Source organism: Oncorhynchus mykiss, chromosome 17 (assembly GCF_013265735.2).
Source record: "Oncorhynchus mykiss isolate Arlee chromosome 17, USDA_OmykA_1.1, whole genome shotgun sequence".
In the NCBI taxonomy this organism is placed as follows: domain Eukaryota; kingdom Metazoa; phylum Chordata; class Actinopteri; order Salmoniformes; family Salmonidae; genus Oncorhynchus; species Oncorhynchus mykiss.
In genome coordinates, this window is record NC_048581.1 from 33883901 (window position 1) to 33898281 (window position 14381).

Below are 14381 nucleotides of genomic sequence, written 5' to 3' on the forward strand. Positions count from 1 at the left end.
GTGTAAGTCTGTTAAAAGTGCTTGCATTTCCATTGTATTTTTTTTTTGCGTGTGTATGTGTTTCTGAGTAAGTGTCTGTGTGCATGGAAAATTGGAAAGTGAATGTTTTTCTACTCTGCTGACCAAGGTTGCCACCCCGTCACAGAGAGTGTGAGAGAGAGTGAAAAGGGGAAAGAAAACACATTCATTCAACCCCAGCTCTACTTTCTCCTCCAAATGCACTAGAATGGAAGAATAGGAGCTGTCTCTAGCTTCCTGTATGACTCATGCTCTGGCAATGCAGTACTTCGATAGAGTCTACATCCCAAATGGCACCTTATTCCCAATTTAGTGCACTACTTTTGCCCAGGGCCCATAGTGCACTTTAGAGAATAGGCTGCCATTTTGGGCGCACTTACAGTCTGAGGGGAAAACGAAGAGCTCAGGGCCACTGTGAGATTTTAATGAAGCTCACAGCAGCACTCCTATTCAGAGCTGAACTGACAATACAATATCCGTTTTGTTTCCTACTTGTTTGTCATGTTTTCATGTGGCTGCCTACGTACATTGGTTTCATGGTCTCCTGACGAAGACCTATTGCAGTTTTGAAATGTTGTAATAATTAAAAAGATATCTCTTCGGAGCATGCAGATGGTGTGCAGATGTTTTTTATTTTCTACCTTGTTTTCATACATTTGAGGTTCAATGGTTCACTGCCTGCCGTTTGTTTGTGTTGTGTTAATGTTGCTAGACTCACAAGCAGTGTCTTTTATATTTCCTTATGGAAATAAGCTGAACTGACAATACAATGATTATTTGATTATTTGCATCAATCCAGTAGCTTTTTGACCAATAATCAACAATCTGGCACGAGCGCCTATGTCTATTGGATAAATAAAGTTTTGCCAGTACCCACTTTTAATAAAACCTTATGAAGATTTATTAGCAATATATACATTCAAAATCCTAAGCATTATAGACATTTTTTATCATTTGGAAATTATTAATGAACAGTACTATATTGTATTAAGCCTATGTAAGCCTACGATCCAATAGCATATCTTCTCCTTGAGCTGTTAGATTAATGATAGATAACTAATTCGGTCTCTATACAGGGTTTGATACTGCAACCAAAACAGTCGCATTTGCGACCGTTTTACTTGGCATTGCTACACACATTTTTAAATGATCGCAAGGGTGCTTGAGGTGTCACTACAGGCACCTTGATTCGAATCCAGGCTGTATCACAACCGTCCGTGATTGGGAGTCCCATAGGGCGGTGCACAATTGGCCCAGCTTCGTCCGGGTTTGGCCGGTGTAGGCCGGCATTGTAAATAAGAATTTGTTCTTTACCTCTCTGGGACCGTTCGGGACGTGAGCGTCCCACCTCTCAACAGCCAGTGAAACTGCAGGGCGCCAAATTCAAAACAACAGAAATCCCATAATTAAAATTCCTCAAACATTGAAGTATTTTACACCATTTTAAAGATAAAATTCTCGTTAATCCAACCACAGTTTCCGATTTCAAAAACGCTTTTCGGCGAAAGCAGAACATATCATTATGTTAGGTCAGAGCCAAGTCACAGAAAGCATTCAGACATTTTCCAACCAAAGAGTGGAGTCACAAAAAGCAGAAATATAGATCAAATGAATCACTAACTTTTGATGATCTTCATCAGATGACACTCATAGGACTTCATGTTACACAATACATGTATGTTTTGTTCGGTAAAGTTCATATTTAAATCCAAAAATCTGAGTTTACATTGGCGCGTTACATTCAGTAGTTCCAAAACATCCAGAGATTTTTGCAGAGAGCCACATCAAGTTACAGAAATGCTCATAATAAATGTTGATGAAAATACAGGAATTATGCACGGAATTCTAGATACACTTCTCCTTAACGCAACCGCTGTGTCAGATTTCAAAACAACTTTACCGAAAAAGCATAATCTGAGTAGGGCGCTCAGATGACAAAATCAAGCCAAACAGATTTCCGCCATGTTAGAGTCAACAGATGTCAGAATAACATGATAAATAATCCCATACCTTTGATGATCTTCATCAGAATGCACTCCCAGGAATCCCAGGTCCACAATAAATGCTTGTTCTGTTCGATAATGTCCGTAATTTATGTCTCACCAAGCGTGTTCACTAGTTTCAGACGAAAAGTCAAAAAAAAGTTCCGTTACAGTCCGTAGCAACATGTCAAACGATGTTTAGAATCAATCTTTAGGGTGTTTTTTAACATAAATGTTCATTAATGTTCCAACCAGACAATTCCTTTGTCTGTAGAAATGAAGTGGACCTTAAATACCTTTCACGTGAGCGTGCCAGACCGAGGCTGCGGCACTCTGCCAGACCACTCACTCAAAGAGCTCTTATGAGCCCCTCCTTTAGAGTAGAATCCTCAAAACAGTTTCTAAATACTGTTGACATCTAGTGGACGCCTTAGGAAGTGAAACATAACTAATATCCCACTGTATCTTCAATAGGGGCTGAGTTGAAAAACTACAAATCTCAGATTTCCCACTTCCTGGTTGGATTTCTTCTCAGGTTCTCAGGAAGTTAAAGCTTGGTCGCAAATGGGTCTTCCAAATGGACAATGACCCCAAGCATACTTCCAAAGTTGTGGCAAAATGGCTTAAGGACAACAAAGTCAAGGTATTGGAGTGGTCATCACAAAACCCTGACCTCAATCCCATAGAAAATTTGTGGGCAGGACTGAGAAAGTGTGTGTAGGAAAGGAGGCCTTACAAACCTAACTCAGTTACACCCGCTCTGTCAGGAGGAATGGGCCAAAAGCTTGTGGAAGGTAACCCGAAACATTTGACCCAAGTTAAACAATTTAAAGGCAATGCTGCCAAATATTAATTGAGTGTATGTACACTTCTGACCCACTGGGAATGTGATGAAAGAAATCAAAGCTGAAATCAATCATTCTCTCTGCTATTATTCTGACATTTCACATTCTTAAAATAAAGTGGTGATCCTAACTTTAGGGCGGCAGGGTAGCCTAGTGGTTAGAGCGTTGGACTAGTAACCGGAAGGTTGCGAGTTCAAACCCCCGAGCTGACAAGGTACAAATCTGTCGTTCTGCCCCTGAACAGGCAGTTAACCCACTGTTCCCAGGCCGTCATTGAAAATAAGAATGTGTTCTTAACTGACTTGCCTGGTTAAATAAAGGTAAAATAAAATAAAAAATAAAAATAACTGACCTAGGACAGGGAATTATTACTAGGATTGAATGTTAGGAATTGTGAAAAACTGAGTTTAAATGCATTTGGCTGATGTGTATGTAAACCTCTGACTTCAACTGTATATGTATGTGTATATATATCCCTCACACACACACTAGGTTGGGTGATGTGGCCAAAATATCATATCACAGTAGTTTTCTCAGTATTTGACAGCATTGGATGTTTCTTAATAATAAACATTCAAAATTTTCTTTATGGCTTGTGGATGACCCTAGGATGGCAACAAATGAATTCTAAGTGGTTTTAATGGGCTTTCTCCATTCTAATTGCTTTACTGTTCAATGGAACTTCAACCAAAAATAATAGGACAAAACTGACAGTGAAGTAGTCCTATTTGTTGCATTGGAATTGCATAGGAATCACAATTATTTGTTACATTCCAGAATTCACTTCCAGCATTTTAATTCATTTCTTAATTGAATTTCCTGTACTAATTTGTTATCATTTACTTACTGTGTCACATTTCTTTTGTCTTAGTATGTCTCTATTTCGTCAACTTTTATTGACAGAATAACTATTTTCCTCTGACTGTGTGTTGTCGGCTTCAATTGCAGTTCTTACTTTCTCCACTATGGGGTAGTCAGACAATTTCAGGGGGTCTCTATTTTGCAAGCTTGCCCTCTCGAAGTTGTTGACTTGTTGTGTTAGCTAGCTAGAAGTTTTCAGTTGTTTGCAGTTTCCTACTGGCGATTGACTGGTAATTACTGAATGATTTAATGTAAGAAATCAAACATTAAAATACTGTTATAGAAGGTAAAGTAAAAATCCAAACCAGTCCATGAATGATTACCGGTGTATAGTTTTTTACGGTTTACCGCCTAGCCCTAACAAACACACACACAAACACACACACACAGTGAATACAGTATGCCTAGTCTGAATAGAATTATGCCCACAGACATTATGTCTATGAAAGCGCTACTCATCTCACGTAGTGGGCTGAGTACCTTTTTGTTCAACACTGGTGTTTTTCTATCCTTTTGAAATACATGATCCTTCCTCACGACAGCAGCTCTTCAGAGGGGATGAAGCAGTGCATCAAGATAATGATGTGATTATCGTGAAAAACGTTTTTTGTTATGATAGGCAGTCATGACTTTATTTCATTATTACTGCCAATTTGTTTTGTGTGTGAAAAAATGAAATATGTATGTATTCATCATTTCTTTGACGTCTTTCTCAATTTCCAAGTTATCATAATACAAGGGTTGTCAAATATGAATCTAGATCTTTTTATATTCTCGCTCAGCTGTACATTTATTATGCATGACTTCATCTTTTTCTTCCTTCAGCTCTATTATTATTTTTACAGTATGTGTACATGTTGCATTTGCTTTGAAAGTACTATGCGTGTTGCCATTCATACCAGTAAAGCAGACTTCCTTTGAATTGATTTGTTCAAACATCGCTATATGTTCCATTGAAGACCCTAATGGAATATGCCTACAATAGCTTTGTTTACATGCTATCAGTTCACCACTGTATCATATATGACGATGTTTGTGTATCACTGTGCATGTTTGAAATGATCTAAATGAATGAAACGAAACTAAATCCCTTCCCTGTCTCCCCTGTTGACCACAGATTGTGCAGCCTGACCCTCAAGAAACTGATTGTCCTCAAAGAACTGGACCGAGAGCTTAGCTCTGTGGTGATAGCTGTCAAAATACAGGTGAGTCCAGTTTAAGAAGATTATGACGATTTAAGTAATGTGCTTCGGATTGTATTAGTATCAAATGGAGTGTCCATAAAAACACAGGAACTTGGATTGCTGTTGACCGTTGAAGTCTTGTGTTATGGGATGGTTTGGTAACAACTGTTTGCATCAATCGGCTGATACTTTGTTCTGAAATGAACAGAAAAATCAAACGACTATATCAAGGTCAATACTACTCGTCAATTTACTCAAATATGGCAATAACTAACAAAAGCTAATGGCCAACAAAAGCTCATGATCAACATTGGAAGTGTTTTTCACTTCTCTGTGGTCCTCCTTACAAGCTATTTCTATAATCATCGCACATATTTTCTACATCCTTTATTTCATGCATCTTAGCTGCGACGTAGCGACATATTTTTCCTTTCACACCTGACAACCTTCCAGAATCTCTCCTTCCACTAAGCTCAATAGTCTCAGAGGACTGCCCAAGCGGTTACCAAGGTGACATCTTGTTCGATAGGAACAGAGAGAGAAAGGAAAAAGATTACAGTTATGTCTGACCGTTACTTGGGGCACTCTGCATTCCAAAGTTATTCGCTTTGGTCGTGGTACGGCCCAGTGCTTGCGTATTGCTCAGGGTTCTATGCAGTCAGAGAGAAAGAGCATTGTGTGGTTGAACTGTGTTCTTTCTGTTCTCTCTAATTGCTGGTGGTAAATTCACTGGTCATTGAGCAGTAGATTATCAGAAATCTTTGCAATAATTCTATACACTGTACATGGCGTGCCTACCTTTCAGATGCACACAGAGATATATTGACCAAAGTGACAGTCAATATTTCCCACTGCTTCTCTCTTCTCAAGTAACTCGGTACTTCAGCATATCTCTGAGAACACCATTCAGGTCTATTCATTTCCTCGATTGGTCATTGTAATGGCTCGCTAGCACCTGTCTGCCTGCTACTTGTCAGAAAAGGGACTTAAAATGGCCACATCTGATCTTCTGATGACGGCATGTTGAGCGGCAACTACAAAAGTCCCGAAAGTTGCAGCGTATGCAGGAGTTAAGACTGGTCTCGACTGCTCTTTATTCCCCATTGACAGGAGGAAAAATAGTGTGACAAATGTTTATTCTTGGTCACTCTCTGTATCTCTAGCTACAGAACTCAGAAGACTGTGGAGATTTGGTTCCGTATGTTAAAACCCGCTAATACATACTTGTTTTTGGACTTTTCAGTATTTTTGAATGCATTCAGAAATTAGTTCATTGTATTGTCATTGAGCTAGCCAATAGCTTTGGTTGCAGACTTGTCTGAAGTCAACACCTACCTATCCACGTAGTTGTCTGTCAGGGCCCGATGGGGCTACTCTTGGAAGCCCCATGTCTGTTCTTCCTGCTCTGGGATCAATTAGCATTAATGTCTTGTAGCTAGCGCCCTTTTTTAGTTTGCTGAGTCACCATGAGGAATGCAGGTCCGAATACAGATTTTTTCCCCATGTGAGGAAAACAAAACACAAACCTTCCTCCTCCCTTTCATCTCTAAAGACTGAATGTTTCGTGAAGCTTCATCACTGATAACTGTCTGCTGGTCCATTTTAGTACAGCTGTGTGCGACAGCTCATTAGAAGTGTGATGCTGACTGCTGCTGGTCCCTGTTGTCTTGTTAGCGATTAGCCTGTTGCTTTTCCAGTCAGTTAATTTGGATGTGAAGCTAGCTTAGCCTCCCAAAGGAAAACAAAACAGTCAGCATGGTGAGTTAGTAAAGCGCTAACTGACCGTGATTGAAAGTAAATAAGCTTTTCCCCCTATTTTTTTCTGTATGCCACTGGCCGTGTCCGAATTCTGGCTTGGCTACTACTTACTAAAACTGCATACATATTAATCGTACTATTTAGCACGTATTGTTTAGTAAAAAGTATGCTGTAGTATGCTATTTAATTTTCATGAAATCACAAGTGCAATATAGCAATACCAAACAATACACACATAATCCAAAAAGTAAAAAGAAAGAAATTAAGAAATTTCAGAACGAGCAATGTCAGAGTCCGAAAATGCACATAGTATAAAACGTCATATTTTGTGTCATGCGCGAACGTGTTGTTTCCCAGCTATTCATTGATTTCAGTAGCGCATCCCCAGAGCTAAGCCAAGCAGTAAAGCTTTGTATTGAATTCCCATAAAAAAACAGAAGTCTAATAGCCAAATATCTAAAGATATCCTGCAATATTAATTGATTTCGGTAGCGCATCCCCATATCTAATTGATCAGCTGTTGTCAAAACTGAAATGAGTATGACATCCAGGCATTTAAAGTGTACGTGATTTTCGAAATGCCACATACTATAAAATGTTATTTTTTTAGGACGCAAGTTTGGGTATTCAGACACGGCCACTGATACACGATGAAAGCTGGTATTGGAAGTGGGGTGAGATGATAGAGCATGCTTGGAAAGACTCAGCGAAATGACGTTAACACGAGCAGCACCAGAGATATTGAGATGAGCGAGATGCTCTCTCACAGTCGCACGCAGTATCTGTGCACGTGTTCGCATCACGCTGTTCAAAACGTGCTAGCGAGGGCACCAAAGAAGGTGAGCCTCGTGCTTCAGTGCTCTTAGTTGTTGCGGAAATTGATCCATTATGCTGTTTACTTTCTGTATCTACATCATATCGTTGAGTCTACCTTTAAATTGGCTGGATCAGTAGGTTACTGAGGTAACATGCAACTCCAAGACCCTGTCCAGAAACAACCCCTAAACTTTAGCCCCTACCTTCTAGGCATCGTTGGCAAACACTCACGTTTTAGAATTTAGTTTCTATACACGTTTCTCAGGGAAAGGAACATTGAAAAGTCAGTGTTACCACCAAATGTCTTTGTTTCAGTCACCATTAGATCCCTAACTCTCTCTGTACCTCTCTTTAAATCTTCCGCCACAGGGGTCCAAGCGCATCTTGAGGTCCAACGAGTATGTCCTTCCCCCAGACGGACTGATGGAGACTGACCTTGAGCTAACCTTCTCACTCCAGGTATGGCCAGGTTAACATGGCTTTCAAAAGTATCAAAGAGTGATCCGTTATGTGACTGAAATATGTATTTTCATTAGCCAACGGTTGATGTACTAAATTGTACTAAATCTTGCTAAATTAATGGTAGTGCCTGTGTAAACATATCATACCCCCTTTTTTAGTTTTAGTGTATTTCCTACACCTCAGGTTGGCGTTCAAAGCCCATCTGAGGTGGCGGATCTGAAGGCATCAAAGAAATGACTGACTGAAGAAAAACATTGTCATGGCTACAGACATGATGTAAGGTGTGATGTAACCTCCTGTAACACCTGTGTGTTACGCCCTTTTCTGTCCCCCCTAGTATCCCCACTTCCTCAAAAGGGACGCCAACCGATTGCAGATCATGTTGCAGAGGAGGAAGCGATATAAAAACCGTACCATCCTGGGGTATAAGACCTTAGCTGTGGGCGTCATAAATATGGCAGAGGTAAAGACAACAGCTTAATATTTGTGACCATTTTTTTTTATCACAACAGCATATGAAGTCAAACGCACAAACGGGGCCCATGGTGCGAAATACGGGGGAGCCGGGGGGGGCTCAGCTCCCCTGAATGCAACAAAAGTCCAACTTTGGGGGTCTCTCTAAGTAATGCTAATTTAACCATTCTCCTTTTCATTTAAAATGCAGTGGTAAATATGTTTTACAGTGGTAAATATGAAAATAAAATCTTCCAATGACATGAACACCCCCACCTCTTTTTTTTCATGGTTTAAACATTATTTCTTTGTGGCAGCGCTGTCCATCCAGTAGTGCTGAATTTCGGCTTTAAATGAGCTCCTTTCCTCATAGATTTTCCTTTGTACTTTCTCATTTTTTGCCATTTGTTTGCCATGCGTGCTTGAGAAAAATAGCCTTTATTCAGATGCATTTCAGGTGTCCCAACTTTTCAGGCTACAAAAAAAGCTCAATTTGTCAGCAAGACGCATCAATTAATGTAGGCCTAATCAATGGCAATCAATGGCAATCACATAATATCATTAGGCACACTTTTTGGTGTTTTGTAACAGATGTCTATTTCCATTCATAAAATGGCGCGAGTATGCAGTCTGGATGCTGGAATTATTTTGGAGTAGACAAACATTCCTACTTTTTAAAGAGATTTGTTTGGCAATTAGATGAAAATATCATGACTGGTTGTGTTCATGTCACATTAACAGTTCATCCATTTTTACAGTTTAAATGATGCCTTTATTATTAAGCGTGTGCACTCAAAACAGGCTTTAATTTGCACTCTGGCAGGGCCCATACCTCAACACATACCCCAGCAAACACTTATACCTCAACACATAGCCTGCCTTTACTGGTCTCAGAGCATTTCATATTATTCTGTACGTAAATTCGAAACACTCCATTCAGTATGATATGTTTTGTGTGATATGCATTACTTTGTGGATGTCCTTCATCCACATGATATGTTACGCATTACAATTTGTTTGATATGTAAGAATTGCAATTTGTATAACCTGTTCGGAATTTTCAATATGTATGATATGTTACGAATTCCAATTTGTTGTGGCTAACATTGGCTAGGTTTCTAATGCTAATGTATATCATAGCTAGGCTAGGGGTTGGAGTTAAGGTTAGGTTAGGAGGTTGGTTAAAGTATTAGAGTTAGGAGTTAAGGTTAGGGAAGGGTTAGCTAACATGTTAAGTAACTGCATAGTAGCTAAAAAGTAGTAAATACGTTTCTAATTAGCTAAAATGCTAAAGTTGTCCATGATGAAATTCTAACACACAACCTTTGGGTTGCTAGACGTTTGCGTTATACGCCTACGTGCTACTCATCCACCTCGACCCACCACCCTCCTTTCATTTTTGCGTTAAGTAACCTTCTGTCTTATGTAACCATACCAAATGTAACAAATCATACTGATGTATATTATGTTACGTCTAGTCTATGAGATCAGGCTGCTCTACCAGTTCCAATTCAGAATCCATTTTTAGCCAGGTCTGTGCTAAATTCAAAGTTGGCAAAGCAAGAAGGAACCTATTAACCGGCCATAACAAGGAACTGTAACCAAATGCATAAAGTGAACAGAAGCGATATTCAGAAACCCACTATTTGAAATTGACTGAACACCAGCCAATGTCATTATATGCACATCCATGAACTATTCCGCACAGCCACCAGCCAACATTAAACAATGCCCCCGGATGTAGGCATGCTTCCCCATTCCCCCAATTACATTACAGGACTACCATGGCTACATTTCCTCAGGTCTCCATCCGCAATACACTCGCAATTAGTTTCAAACTCCGCCTCCGCAAACGGCTAAATAATACAGCATGCCGGAGAGAATGAGATGTAGAGATGTGACTGCATGAACAAAGTGCTGTCAGGCTTTCTCTTGGGTTTGAATGACAGCAGTGATTGGAGAACATTTGGGGCTTTCATTCTCCATGCAACCTGCCGAAGTGATTGATGGTTAATGAAACTCCAGGGCTGCCTCTCAAATGGCACCGTATGCGATTTGGTACACAGCCTAGAGCTTAGAGCGAACTGTGTCAAGGTGAGAGGCACAAATCCGATTTGGTGAGACATGAGGAAGAAAACATGGGGAGGAAAATAAAGCTGCCCCGTTTCTAACAAAAACTGTGTGCTTCAGTTGAACGTGCGTGTGTATGTGCAAATTTATGAATGTGTGTCTGCCTGCGCTTGTGAGCTTGTGTTTATGGCTGTGTGTGTGTTTGTGTGTGTCTGTGTGTGTTTGTGTGGTGTCTGTGTGTGTGTGTGTGTGCTTCTGCATTATGTATTTTACTCAGGTACTCATTGTTCTATATGAATGAACGCAACAACACTTGTATGTCGCTCACACACTTCTCTGTCCTGACTTGTGTTTAGGTGATGCAACACCCGACAGATGGAGCCCAGATCCTGGGTCTCCATAGCAACGTGAAGGAGGTGCCGGTGCGTGCGGCCGAGCTCAGTGTGTATTCCCTGTCCAGTCAGCCCATTGACCATGAGGACGGCAGCGGGCAGACAGGGACCAAGGCCAAAGCCTTAGGTGGGGACCTGGAAATCAGTGCTTATCATCACAAGTGTTTGGCCCGCACACTAAGGAAAGCTATTCATCCTGAAAACCAATGTTTTTGGCATAATGTTATTTAATTGCATAAAGCATCCTTATCCGAGTCAGAATGGCCCTTGGGGCAGGAGCCTATCTCTTGTTTTTGTAGCATGAGTCAGCTTGATGTACAAGTACACCCGCTGGACTGGACACTAGTCTATCGCAGGGCTTTTAATTGCATAAAAAGTGCATATTTACATTGCACTTAGCCTGACAGTCATGTGAGTGAAACCATTTCCTTGGCAATTGCACATTTTAATAGACATGTGTTTCTATATTGACAACTCGTTTTCACAAATGTTAACTTTTCTAAAGAAAATGCTTTTGAAAGAAACGTATTCTGTGTAGCCTCTCAGTGTCTCAATGTTTCACTCGTCCTTGTGTAACTCTAGAGATTTCCATACATTCACTACTTAACCGTCTATTTACTGAAGTGCAATAAGCCCACCACAGACCCACTAATCACCCCATGGGAAGGGTTCTTCCTACATATTGCCTGTGTCCACAGACCATCATTACTAACGGTGCCTATGCCCCTAACCATGACAGCTTAAGTACATTAGGACCAATGTTACTGAGGGAAAATGCAGGATATTATTTTCAGTGGTTCTTAAGGCGGTTACAGCCTGGCACATGATGCTCCCTTAGGATCCTCGTGCTCCCAGAGCCAAAATGGACGCTGAGTAAACGATACAGATGTCAGCTGCACTAATGTAAAGGGATTCACTGTGAAACTGACGGCCCGCACCCCAAAATAAAATAATCTGTCAAGGATGCAATATTAGCCAGATGGCCGGCAAGCTATATGAAATCTTTTGAAAAATGTTACTAAACTCACTCATTCATTCATTCTATTTTCCCTTCCTTGAGGAAGTATGGAGTGACATTAGAGGCATTTAAACTTACTTGACCTCTTCCTTTTAGCTCAGAGCCTCTGAGTGGAGCAATGGAACATAGACATTTAAACAGACATTTAAAATCAATGCTAAATTCTCCACAGTTTCCCAGTGAGTGAATGGAGAATTGACATTTGTAAACATTTGTTCTTGTCTTTGACCCCAGATCGCTCCCCAGATATGGATAACTACTCAGAGGATGACGACGACAGCTACTCTTCGGAGCAGGAAGCTAGTGACGATGCTGTTCAACCAGTGGTGAGACACAGCACATCTTACACTTAGCTGTTGGGGAAGATCTCCAGCTCTAATTATATGTAATGGACACCCAAAAATACACACTGTATACTGTCGTTGTGTAAGAGGATGGAATGTAAGGGACTTTCTATGTTTGTGTTTTTCTTTTAACTAAACGTCTGTCTACTATTCATGTGCTGTTCTACTAACCAATTTCTGTGTTCATGCAAGTGGCTGACTGTACAAATCCTCACTTATCAGTAGCTGCAATTTAGCAGTACGCCCAGACCTTGTTTTGAGAACAAACACTTTATTGTTCTAGCCCAGCATTAACACACCTGATTCAACTAATCTTGATGAGCAGGTGTGTTAGTGCTGGGCTTGGAACAAAAAGGTACATTCCCAGGGGTTGTAAAAACACTGATGTTTAAGACACAAAACTCTCTTTTATAGGACCTGTACGACGAGGATGATGATGGACAAAGGAAGCCAAAGAAAAACCGGAGGAAAATGATTCGAACAACATCCATGACAAGGGTAAGGATGGGGGAGCCTAACTATATCAACAACTTTACAATGGGGTTGGATAAATTCATTCAAATACACATCAAGCCTAGCTTGTAAGTTTATTTTAGTGCAGAGAGAATGAGAATAGCCCCAGCATAGAGCCCTGAGGTACAGCACCTGTTCGTGTGATGGCAGGGTCTGCAGGTACAAACTCTTGGAAGGGGATTGTTTTCAATTATGTGTTTTTCATACCATGCTTTTTCATTTTTCATACTATGCATGTTGACTCACTTAGAACAGCACTGTCAAATCCTTTCGAGTGCCCTTCAGAAAGTATTCACACCCCTTTTTTCCACATTTTGTTTTTACAGCCTAAAATTAAAATGTATTCAATTGAGATTTTGTGCCACTGATTTACACACAACAAGTGAAATTTTGTTTTTACAAACGTTTACAAAAATGTAAAGCTGAAATGTCTTCAGTCAGTAAGTATTCAACCCTTTTGTTATGGCAAGCCTAAATATGTTCAGGAGTAAAGATGTGCTTAACAAGTCACATAAGTTGCATGGACTCACTCTGTGTGCAATAATAGTGGTTAATATCATTTTTGAATGATTACCCCCATGTCTGAGGTGGCAGGTAGCCTAGTGGTTAGAGCGTTGGGCTTGTAACCAAAAGGTTGCTAGATTGAATCCCCGAGCTGACAAGATAAAAATCTGTCGTTCAGCCCCTGAACAAGGCAGTTAACCCACTGTTCCTAGGCTGTCATTGTAAATAAGAATTTGTTCTTAACTGACTTGCCTAGTTAAATAAAGGTTCAATTAAAAATATATATATTTAAAATATATATATCTGTACCCCACACAATTATCTGTAAGGTCCCTCAGTCGAGTAGTGAATTTCAAGCACAGATTCAACAACAAAGACCAGGGAGATTTTCCCGTGCCTCGCAAAGAAGGGCACCTATTGGTAGATTGATAAAAAAATATATAAATATATCCCTTTGAGCATGGTGAAGTTATTAATTACGCTTTGGATGGTGTATCAATACACCCAGTCACTACAAAGATACATGCGTCCTTCCTAACTCAGTTGCCGGAGAGAAAAGAAACCACTCAGGGATTTCACCATGAGGCCAATGGTGGCTTTAAAACAGTTAATGGCTATGATAGGAGAACACTGAAGATGGATGAACAACATTGTAGTTACTCTACAATACTAACCTAAATGACAGAGTGAAAAGAAGGAAGTCTGTACAGAATCAAAATATTCCAAAACATGCATCCTGTTTGCAATAAATGTGGCAAATAAATTACATTTTTGTCTTGAATACAATGCATTATGTACAATGCATTATGTTTTGGGCATATCGAACACAATATATCACTGAGTACCACTCTTATGGGTATGTTATGGGTATGCTTGTCATCAGCAAGAACTAGGGAATTATTTCGGGGGATAAAAATAAATGGATTAGAGCTAAGCACAGGCAAAATCCTAGAGGAAAACCTGGTTCAGTCTGCTTTCCAACAAACACTGGGAGATAAATTCACCTTTCAGCAGGTCAATAACTCAAGGCCAAATTTACATTGTAGTTGCTTATCAATGCGACTTTAAATGCTCCTGAGTGGCCTAGTTACAGTTTTGACTTAAATCGTCTTGAAAATCTATGGCAAGACTTGAAAATGTCTGTCAATTACTAAAAAGCAT

General features: G+C 40.0%; 1 protein-coding gene across 4 annotated transcripts in view; it reads left to right on the forward strand.

Annotated features, from left to right (window-relative positions):
- LOC110493766 (phosphofurin acidic cluster sorting protein 2) overlaps positions 1-14381 on the forward strand; it is an 84117-nt gene that overhangs the window by 41563 nt on the left and 28173 nt on the right. For all 4 annotated transcript variants that reach the window (XM_021568231.2, XM_021568232.2, XM_021568233.2 and 1 more), the window contains exons 2-7: positions 4824-4911; positions 7834-7923; positions 8264-8389; positions 10806-10968; positions 12094-12185; positions 12618-12701. In XM_021568231.2, coding sequence (XP_021423906.1) covers positions 4824-4911; positions 7834-7923; positions 8264-8389; positions 10806-10968; positions 12094-12185; positions 12618-12701 — 643 coding nt within the window. The remainder of the gene's footprint in view (positions 1-4823; positions 4912-7833; positions 7924-8263; positions 8390-10805; positions 10969-12093; positions 12186-12617; positions 12702-14381) is intronic.